At 38.3% G+C, this 11,217-nt stretch overlaps 2 protein-coding genes across 5 annotated transcripts in view; one reads left to right on the top strand and one right to left on the bottom strand.

The window, feature by feature from the left end:
* Window positions 1-269: 269 nt before the first annotated feature.
* Tob (Transducer of ERBB2) overlaps window positions 270-11,217 on the top strand; it is a 15,470-nt gene continuing 4,522 nt past the window's right edge. For 2 of the 3 annotated variants that reach the window (XM_032439880.2, XM_032439881.2), the window contains exons 1-2: window positions 270-515; window positions 10,959-11,217. The exon at window positions 10,959-11,217 is cut by the window's right edge and continues 902 nt beyond it. The gene's annotated coding sequence lies outside the window, so the exon portion shown is untranslated. Of the gene's footprint in view, window positions 577-10,958 lie in introns of all 3 variants that reach the window. The other variant, XM_070207081.1, reaches the window with a different exon arrangement.
* Window positions 7,046-10,337, bottom strand: LOC6636688 (cyclic nucleotide-binding domain-containing protein 2). Of its 2 annotated transcripts, XM_002060130.4 has the most exons (9): window positions 9,994-10,337; window positions 9,817-9,921; window positions 9,614-9,757; window positions 9,060-9,171; window positions 8,868-9,001; window positions 8,669-8,809; window positions 8,376-8,606; window positions 7,810-8,301; window positions 7,046-7,724 (listed from the first exon to the last, which is right to left on the bottom strand). In XM_002060130.4, exons 1-9 carry the CDS (start codon window positions 10,195-10,197, stop codon window positions 7,359-7,361), a joined length of 1,929 nt encoding a protein of 642 aa, XP_002060166.2. In that variant the 5' UTR covers window positions 10,198-10,337; the 3' UTR covers window positions 7,046-7,358. The 2 variants fall into 2 exon arrangements, with proteins under 2 accessions (XP_002060166.2, XP_015023777.1); XM_015168291.3 differs by lacking the exon at window positions 7,046-7,724 and having other exon boundaries at window positions 8,177-8,316.

The following is an 11,217-nucleotide window of genomic DNA, read 5'->3' on the forward strand; positions in this document are numbered from 1 at the left end:
AAAAGCACAAAATGAGAAACCCCAGCACCAGAGAGCAAGAGAGCAAGATACCAAGAGAGCACCACGGCAAGCAATGAAAAAAAAACAAAATACAACAGCTTAGAGCACTATAAACGCTCGTGTGCCAGTTCGTGAATACACGAACTTCGTGTGCACATCGTTACGAATGCACTTATCAGTGTGTGTGTGCGGGTGTATAAGCGCGTATTTGTTTGTTGCTGGCCGACTGACTGAGTTTCGCGTTCGCGCGTCAATTCAGTTTCATTTCAGTTACTACAACGATTTCAAGACCTACGGACGTTCCACACGGCGTTGGTAGCGCGCGCTGCAATTAAGTAACGGGACAGAGCGTTTAAAAAAATACAACAACAATATAAACAAACAAAATCAACAAACACACAGAACAATAGAAAAAGCAATTGTAATAACTAAGCCGTATTACACAACTCGCCAACTCTCGCCCATCGTAATAACAACGACGACAACTACATCAATCAACAAAATAAATACGTTTGGTACATGCTAAATAAATACATTATTGTGTTGAGATACCAAAAATATGCATTCTAAGGCTATGTAAATATTACTTATACTCATATTTTTTTTTTCTAATTTTTTTTCCAAGTAACTTTAATTTATATTACAAATGCGAATACTATGTGTGTACATTCAAATGTTCGTACATATGTACATATGTATGTATGTATGTACCATGTACATTGTGTGCTATCTAGAAAATGACAATAACAAAACGCATTGAGATAAATAGGAGTACACAAATTTCGAGCCCGAATGTCCCTGTCGGAGTGGCATTCAGTTTCCGATTTGACTCCATTTCGTTTTCGTTGCCGCTCAGTAGGCCAGTGGAGCTTGAGTTCGTGCTTCGCCCAGCTGTTAGACTGCCGCCTCCCTCTCACTCTCAGTCGCATCATGTCCCAAAAAGCACCTCCCCCGCGAGAATGACTTTGGACACGTTCCATCAGTCAAGTGTTGTGTTTGTGTGTGTTTTTTTCGTCTGTTTTTTTTTTTTTATATTTTACCTATTTGTTTCCCGTGAACAGCAGCTTTTTGGACGTCGACACATATTCAGACATACACACGTACATATTACAAATCAATTGAATAAAACAAGTGCGTCCTCTCCTCCGCCCCTCCGCTCACCAATGGCCTGCTCTCATTTCTCGCAGCAATTTGTCGTCATAGTCTGCACTCAGCTGTTAGCTGCGACTAGCTGTTCGTAAATAGATAGATACATACATACATACATACACACACACACACATATACATATACATTTACGTACATGCATATGTTTTGCACCAGAAAACGAACTTCTACAAACTCATATTATGTACCCAATTCGATTCCGATAAACTAAATATTCGTGTTAGTGAGTTGGCAGTGTTGAAAAGTTCGTACAATATGTATGTAAATATATATCGGAAAGCATATATGTACATACATATGTATGTGTGTACGTACAAACGTTATTTGGCATATATTCGTGGGCGAGCGAGTGTCGCGGAACATGCACAGACAAACATATCTACAAATGTTAAATGTCGTACATACATTTGCTCATATTTACGTATTTACGTATTTGTCGTTTCAATTTTCATGTGTGCACAGATAAAAAATCATGTGCTTTAGTTTTGCTGTCATTTATAGTACATATGTACGTACATTTGTACCTTCATGCCATACCTGCATACAGACATACATATGTATACTTGTTTATTTGTGGTGCACACATATATATATATACATACATATGTATGCATGTGTGTTAGCATATAATAGACCAAATTAGCAAAAACGAATAGTTTTCATTGTGATTACGTTGAATAACATCAGCTGTTTTTCACTACGCTTTTGCAAATAACGTGCGTGCGTTCTGTTTGTTTTTTTTTTTTTTTGTCTTTCAATGATAACAAAATAGTATGAGCAAAACAATTTGAATTGTGGCAAATTGATTGAAATATACCGCGGCACAGTGGAAATGATATGAAAAAGTGTGCCCAAAAGAGAGCCCATTAAAAAGCATACAAAACGCGCGCACACATACACGCACACAGCTGTAGACACATGCAAACGTTGTCAGCTGTTTTGTGTTGTTATGCCAAATTGCTTCAGCAAAATTTTTGCCTGCCTGCTGTTGATGATGACGACGGCGATGCCGTTGCTCCTGCGTGAGAGTGAGAGGAGGGCGCTTTACAGCAAAACGTAAATAACCAACAGCCGTTTGTGGGCGCAGAGGGGCGCGAGTGTGGCGGCCGTCTTAGTTTGTGTCTCTCTTTGCGTGTGCGTGTGTGCGTGCGTACTTGTGTTTCTCTGGGACAAATGAGAGGCAATGACAAGTCAGTGAAAAATGTTACCCGACAAATCGAGTCGAAATTCATTTAGTGTATTCACGATCTTGTAATATTAAGTACTTGTGTACACTCTCAGGTGTTAAAACATACGTGTGTGTGTGTTTGTGTGTGTGTGAATTTGTGTGTTTAGTGTCGCTCAGCCTTTAAAGATGTGCTAAACAGCAAATAACCTAAAAGGAATTATGCAATGCATAGAAAAAGGCTTGCGCTCCACTGTTCTTTTCTTTTTTTGTAAGTGAAAATATGCACACACACACACACACACACACACACACACACACATAATGCTAGCATCAAAAGCAATATAAATATGTAATGCAAGAGTGCGATGTTTCAGATCAACAACAAAGCAAAAAAAATGAAAAGCAATATATTTGTGCAATAAACAAAACCCAGACACATAATTAAATGCATTTGTTTAAGCATGCATCAGTTCCTTAACATTTATTTGTATTTATGTAATCGTCAACTTTTGCTCTTTGTTGAGCGTTCGCTGTGCCTTCTCCACGAGCAGCTCCCAGTCAGAAAATAGGAATTTGTTTTTAGGCCTCAAGGTGCACTCAGAGAGCGTGATGTAACAATAACTGTTTCTAACAGTTGCACGTGAACTGGACTACTTACATACATACATACATAGATGCCCCTAGTGTTGGCAACATACAAAATAGACGAGAACAAAACAAAGAAAAGAAAGTGGCACAAAACAAAATGAAACGTCCTCCCATTTTACATACATATATAGTTACATATCTACACATATGTATGTATGTACATACTAGTTCGTATAGATTCATACATACATATATGCATACATATGTATATGGTTGTATGTACGCTCTAATTACCGACAAACAAGCAATTTGAAGGCCACTCAGATCCGTACACACACACACACACACATGTACAGGCATACATATGTAGATATGGGACTGGCAATGGCCCCAACATACCAACCTGCCCATTATCACTGCGTATTCATAATCGACAGCTTAAGAGTTAATTAACTTAAAGCCACCTAATTGGTGAAACCAGAAAGCGACAATAACAACAACTACTCTTACACTCTTAATTGGCTGCACGGCACGACAATGTCATAATATCACGCAATTCTAAAGCTAACACATTTGTAAACACTTTGTTGTGCCATACGCCATAATATGTCATATTCCACATATCGGTAATAATGCAAAACTTTTATAGACCGCAGAAAGGAGGCAAAACAACAAAAAAAAAACAAGAGTGCCCGACTAAGCGGTACCCTGTGCATGCCGTAAGCTGTGAATATTACTTAGCGACAGGTCTTTCTCTTTGCTCAGCTTATATATATTCTCTTAAGCTTCTTTTGATGCAAATCATGAATATACATATATATGCATTTACATATCTACTGGGGCGTGTAGATGCGTCCTTCTGCCTGTTAAAGTCCCGATCAATATACCCTATCTAACACATTTTCAATGCCTACAGGGTATCACAATACGCATGTGCATTCATATGAAAGAAAATAACAAAGAGTAGAGTAGAGTAATTTTACGGTAAATGTCGGAATAACAGCATTAAGGCTTCATTTAAATTCAAGCTCTTTGAGCCGAGTCTTAAAACATTAAATACGATTTAATATGGATAATTTTAGATACACGCAAATAGCTACATTAATATTTAATTTGTTTCTAAAAACCTTGCATTTGAGCTAATATTGATTGCCTTTGTTGAACGAAAGATATTCGAGTATGAGGGTATTCATAATTGAAAAAAAAAAAGACGAACCGTTAGTGAAAAGCGATAAATATTAAATGAATTGAATAGATAAGATGTGAACGTGTTAGCTTAAAATTATTTGAGTATATTTTGCTTAGATAATAGAAAAAACGTGCCTTAGATTTCTGTCATGGGGAACTAAGCGCTCATTATATGAGCTATAGGGGGCGCTGCTTATAAATGCACACACACACACACACACACACACACACATTATGCGCTACAGTGCAGTCTCTATGAATGGACAAGTTCTGCTATGCTATGCTATCTGTAGTATTTGTTGATTCCAATTTTTATTTTTCCAATATTTCGTGTAAAATTAAAAATGGTTGTCTCTCTAGACAACGGATTATATTCCATATTTTTGGGATCGTAAGAGATTATTTCCAGTTTCACGAATTTCCATATCATTTTCGTTCTTGCAGCGTTATGAAGCAAGTTTGAATAAAAAATGGTAACAAGCTAAATTTATTGGGTATCCTGAGTAGCCGCTCATGCGAGCTTTCACTGTATTATGCAGCTTTGAGGCGCTGTAGGTTCGTTGCTTTTATAAATAGAATTTCGCTTGAAGTATTCTGGGACATATATGAGCATTTTGGCAATTTGTTGCTTACACCAACTGAGCAGATAATCCTCATCATCATCATCATCATCATCATCATCATTATTATTCAACCAACGATTCATTCATTCATGATGATGATGTTCGCGATGATGATAATGAAGAACATTCCAGCCAACATGAAATGCCATGTGAAAGTAAACACAAGAACATCTGCGCCTCTCTCGCTCAGCTTTCAGCTAACGCTTTCTCTCTCGCACTCTTAACGCCTTTGCCATCGTCATCGTCGTCGTCGACGTCGGCGGCGGCGGCGGCGGCGTCGTCGTTGGCTGCTCTTTGCCACACAATAAAAATCAATAAAATCTGGGCCAACAGTTTTAAAGGTTGATTTAAAAGGTATGACGACGCCATTTTGACTCAACTCTGAACAGTTTATATATATAGTCACACAAACACACACACACACACACACAGACACACGGACACGTACGCATCGTGTGTACATATCCGCATATAAATAAACAATAATAAACCGCCAGCCAGCATCCGGATGTTGCCTACCCAAAAGGGGTTTATTAATTAGGAGAATCTGTCAACTCTCTGCTTGCGCTATGCCAAGATTTGACTGCATCTTGTGTATGCGAATATCAACAATGTTCATGTGCATAAATAAAAGTGAAAATTGAGCTTATTCAAGTTCATACGAAGCACACTCATGCACACATACATATATGCATATGCATATATACCACATGCGGTGCATCGCACTTATACACACATACACATGCGATTTCAGCAAGTGCTTTTGAGGGTACATTTAACGGTTGAATGGCAGGCAGCCTGTATAGAGTTGTAAAAGGAAAGATATTTGCTTGGGCATGCCAGTGTTAACAACATCCGTCAGTCTCTCCGAGTCTCTCCTCTTATTGGGCTAGCCTTTGATAGCTAACGGTGAGCCCTGCACGACTGAAGGTCAAATAGAGACAAGCGCAACTCAATGACAGGCAAAAGACTGGAAAAGCTTTAAGCAAAAACATGCTAGTCTTTAATTTTTGCATATATACATATACCAAAAAATCAAGCAGAAAATGCATATATTTTTTTATACATATGTATTATATTTACGTAGAATTGGGTACTATTAATTGCAAAATTAATACACATTTTACATATGTATGTATGTAGCTGCACTCTCCATATAAGTCCAAGTGTTAGATTTACTGGAGTATTACTTTCACACACAGTTATTTACAGAGTTCCTGGTAATGTGCCTGCTAACTAAGATAGTAAGTTGTTTTATACGACTAGAAACCACCCTCTTGGGAAAAATTTGGTTATAGATATTATCTTTATCGATTTGAAAATAATTCATATTTCACAGACACAAAATCTAAAAAAAAAAACTAACAAATGCGAAGAATGGCAAATATTTCGTTTTGTCTTCCATTTCGGTGTGATAGTGTATAGGCAAATCGGCGTGTGCTATGCATGTGCATGTACATGTGCATGCATGTGCGTGTGCATGTGTGTGCGAGTGTGTGTGCTTATTATTAAGCTAAGTCTCCTACTGGGCCGAGCTTTGATATGTGCGGCCTTCAGGCAGTGCGCGTCTAGAGCGCAGACTTGCGAACACACATATGTACAAATACATATGTATATGTACATGAATACATATATACGCTTATATGTTTACGTACATATGTATGCTATATATATATATACATAACGCTTGGGCGAATGCATTTTACACAGCTGCAGCAGTAAAAGCAAAAAGACGAGTATGTGTGTGTGTATATATGTATATATATATATATATATATATGTATGTATGTATTTGTATATATGTGTCTGCGTGTTTGAGCGCACCCTTTTAAATGTCATTGCGCATACGCACCAGCACCAGCAACAACAACAACAACAACAGCAACAGCAGCTATCGCGAGCTGCTCTTTGCGAAAGCTCTCGTTGTCGTTGCTCCAGTTACGAATTGCATTTCGGCTTTCGCTCTCACCTGGACTAGTTTTGGCGCTGGCTGTGCTCATTGGTGGCCATGGTTAACCTATATTCGCGGCTGACATTTAGGTGCATCGTCTGCGACAAGGGGCACAACTGTCGCTACATACATATATGATGTTTACGCACAGCTGTGCGAGTGTGTGACCGTGTCTGTGTCTGTGTGTGTGTGTGTGTGTGTGTGTGTGTGCATAAACTTAAGTGCAAGCAAAGGCCGTTTTTGATGAGCTATAAAAAAAAAAGCCCATTGAATAGCGGGCCAGAGCAATAACTGTGAGAAATAACAGTTGCTTAATCAATCAGGATTGACTGACTAAAATTAAGACGGCATTTTAAAAAAGCTTGCATCAAGGCTGATTTAGTTAAATTTTATTCTCTTACATTTTGCATGGGAAGCCTACTCAGAAGCTGGAAGTTGCGTTCCATTTGTTTCAACAAGAATTTGATTGAATACGACTTTTACTGTTGTTTCAAAAAGTAGTTCATTAAATACGCTCTGCTCGTGCAAAAGCCTCTGGCACTGCCTAGTACATACATATACATATATTCCTATTTAACATATCTTATAGATACTTTCTGTGATTTTTTGGTTAGCTTGTTTTGCTATTTCGTTCTACACATTATAATTTCGATGGGCTTTGTTGCACGCGTTTCTAAATATCATCTCTGGTCTCAACAATGCGGCATATTATCGGTATATCTTCGGGCTGTGTGCTATTCACGCTGTTTGGATTCAATGTGCTTTGCACATAGTCACGCTTAAAATTTTCCCAGCGACGGGTTTTTATAAAATCTTTGAATAGCTCTTCGCGCGAGGGTATGCTGCCCTCCAGATAAAATCGGCGACGCTTCCAGATGTGACCCGGATTCTGTTCCTCCTCGAACAGCCAGTAGCGTGGCAATAGCAGGCACTGTACCACGGTGCGTGCCATTATAACGCGATGGGCCATTTTCTCACCCAGACCGAAAATACCGCCATAGGTCAGGGAGCCCACGTCTATGAAACGTGTCTCTGTGGGCTGTAAATAAAAATAAAAAAAAAAACTATTAGAAGTAGAAGGCAAATGAGCAAATCGCCATTTGGTTAAATTGATTGGCATTTACAATTATTTGACTGTTTTTCTCCATCTCGAAGACGTGACTAGAGGCCGAGCTTGAGTAGTCTTCCGAATCCGAAGCAACCCCAACAGAATCTTCCGTTTCGATGCGTACCGCAACTCGGCTCGTTTTGGGACTTTGTTTCATGATCGGAAGCGGCTTGCTAACTGTGGAACGTCTGGATGCATCGGTGCCTCTTCTTGAGAACGAAGCTCTTGAGATTTTCATTGATCGTATCGACATTGATTCTAGTTCGGAATCGGTTCCTTCTTCTTCCACAACATAATCTTCTTCAATGTAGTTGAACGATGTATCTTCGTCTATTGATTCACCCTCCTCCACATACGGGCGCGGATAATACGAAGTCAATCGCCTTGGTGCCATAGTCGTTCTTCGCTTAACAATCGATTTAAGCTTCATTTTTTTAACAGTCACAGCGATATCATTGCGTAAAAAACCACACGCCGCTTCGATTTCGCGAAGTCCCATTTTACGCTTCTAAAAAGTGAAATTCTATAGAATTGTAAGGCCTGACAGGCAAATAAGTAGTATGACAATTATGTGGCTTATACCGCTTTCTTCTGCTGCAATGCCTCCTCATCTTCGAATTCCGACGAAGAAGCCAATAGATCGTTGATATTGAAAACCGAATCCGACAACATTTTGTCTTTAGTACTACCATAATCAATGAATGATGTGCTCAGTGCTCTCATCGATTTTGAGGGATTCTCAAAGAGATTCTGTCCCGTTTCCTTGACACTGATCAGCTCGAATGTTCTGGTGCCATCCGCCTTGACCACTTGCTAAAAACCAGATTGTTCTAATACATCAACCGAATTATACACATATGGCGTCCTATACTTACAAGCATTTTGAGGCACTGTAAAATAACACATTCGCCGCTCAAAATGAAATGAACACAGCTAACAGCACCCCTGTCCTCCGAGTATATGGACTGCAGCGGATCGTATTGGGCTAGCTGACAGTAATTACAAGCTCGCACAATCTGTATGGGATTATGAAACATAATTCATTTGGATTTAGAGAGTGGGCAACTCTTTGACCTGTTCGTCTGTTAGAAAATCGAAATAGTTTAGGGATCTGAGAGCTATTTTCTTTTCGTGCCATTGCTTTATCAAGTATGGACCCAATATATTCCGAAAGTCATCGTCGGTTATTGACAAAACTTCACAGGGTGCTGCAGAGTTAAATGTTAAGTCTACCTCTTTATTTTTTACTTGATTTTCAACACTTACATAGTGCCACATAGGTGTTTATTCTGGTGCAGTCCTCAAGCAGCTCCACCTCGCCTATCATATCCCCAGCACCCATAATGGCCTCTGATACCAATGTGATTTTTCTAGTGTTCTATAGCAAGCAGATTAGATCTCTCTCTCTCTACACATAAAACTGATTGTCATGATTGACTGACAGGAACTGGGGAAACTTAAATTTTCACAGAGTTTTTGGGAAATCCACGCGCAAGTGTGGAAAAAGTGCGAAAATCGATCATAAGACAATTCTTTTGTTTACCATTCGCTGTTTAAATTCATTTACGTGGTGAAATTTTGGGTAAAAAACATGTACAACAAAATATCATTGGAGATGCGTTTTGCATAAACATCTATAATAATGTAAAGCTAAATTCACCCAATTGCGTGGATTTGTCGGCATAGGGGAAATGTAAATTGAAAAATAACCTAGCTATGTCTAAGTTAGAAAACCAAATGAATAGAATGAAATGGATGATATTTCGGTTAAAGTTTTTCGATCTCACAAATCGGTCAGTCAATCTTTTGGACGAACTCACTTTGTCATAGATGGATTTCTTCATTTCGACCTCGCCGGAGATCATGAAGTACACGTAAATCGGCTGATCACCTTGCCGTATGAGCACACGATCACCTCCGATAGTGGCAAACCTTAGAACCGGTATCAATCGGGCACGCAGTTTCTACCAGTCCAAATATTATAGGTATATGCTATACTATCGGGCAAATAGGTAATACCTACCGGCGGTATATTACTGAAGCACGACAAGCCAGATATAATCAGGCACAACTTCTTACGCTCCTCTATAGTGCGGAATGCATGTGGAGTGCGCAGCAGAGCTTTCTCCTGCCCAAAAGAGGAGCGAAGTGTACATTTATATGAATAAGTATAATGTAGAAGTTAGTCGAAATTAGTTACCGCAACAGTCAGGAGCCCAGTCTTGCGTTTTTGCCTGATGAGAAAAGCGACATTCTTTTTGGCATTCATGACGATGCCCTGCTCTTCGGGCTCATCCAGCCATTGTTGATTTAACATGACAGCACGAACCAATTTCTTAAAACGCAGTCGCATATTTTTCTTGCGCTGAAATTTTTCATCTGTATCGCGCATTCGTTTAGCCATCTTTTTGCCAAATTTATTGTAAATTTATGTTTAATTTTTTATAGTTATATGTAGTTTTATTTAGTTTTAGGTGTTTTTTTTTTTTTTTTGTGTTTGTTTAATGTTTTATTGTGTTTTTGTGTTTGTTTCTAGTGTCTTTGTTAAAACAATGTCAACATGTTTTGAGTTGTACAACGAATGGAAGTTGGATTTAATGTGCATCAAAAGCAACGATTGCTTTGTTTAGTGTTTTTTATTAAATGAAATTTGTTGAAAATTTCGATTTTTTCGCTAATTTAAGTCGTTACTCTCATTGTTTTTTTTATCATCGGATTCTTCAGTTGCATTTCGGAGTTTGTTTCAGGCAAAACAAACTCGCCAAATATCATAAAAAATTATTCAAATGATATAAGAGAGCTATGTCTCTTCGGTCCGTGACTTTCTTTCACACGTTTCGTTTCTTAGTTCTCTTTCATTTTGTCGCGCTGTCTCTCTATCTCTCTCGCTCTCTTATTCTCTCTATCTCTATCTTTGACTCTTGCTATCTCGTACATACGACCTCTCTGCCCCCTTCTCTTGACAAGCCCCCTTTTTTAACTGCTCTCATTAAAATATCGCCTCTCTATGCGATTTTCATAATGCCAACGATAGAAGCCTGAGCCTTGACTTTTTGATGAATAACATAATGCAATAAATAATATATTTGGTATATATATTTTTTTAAGTTACATCAATTTGAATCACATAACATTTGTCAATGATTTTTTTGTTTTATTTTGCAGGTACATAACTACATTCACATATTTCTTATGATTAATGCACACCGCTTGGCATTAAGGATACAGATATTTCTTAGAAATCTAACACAGTTCTGCCAAAAACAATTGTAAAGACAAACAATAGACATCTAATACATACATACACGCATAGACATAAATAGATATATATATATATATAGCATATATAACATATATATATATATATATGTATATATATATATATAAAGAGAGAGAGAGAGAGAGAGATACGTAAATAACACCG

This window comes from Drosophila virilis, chromosome X, assembly GCF_030788295.1.
Source record: "Drosophila virilis strain 15010-1051.87 chromosome X, Dvir_AGI_RSII-ME, whole genome shotgun sequence".
Lineage (NCBI taxonomy): Eukaryota > Metazoa > Arthropoda > Insecta > Diptera > Drosophilidae > Drosophila > Drosophila virilis.

Bases quoted from the DNA above. Each gene is read 5' to 3' on its own strand.
- LOC6636688 (XM_002060130.4), bottom strand. From the start codon at position 10,197: ATGGCTAAACGAATGCGCGATACAGATGAAAAATTTCAGCGCAAGAAA. The intron at 8,810-8,867 runs GTCAAAGAGTTG...AATCCCATACAG, and splicing joins ATTTTCTAACAGACGAACAG to ATTGTGCGAGCTTGTAATTA. The intron at 8,607-8,668 runs GTAAGTATAGGA...TCTGGTTTTTAG, and splicing joins TACAGTGCCTCAAAATGCTT to CAAGTGGTCAAGGCGGATGG.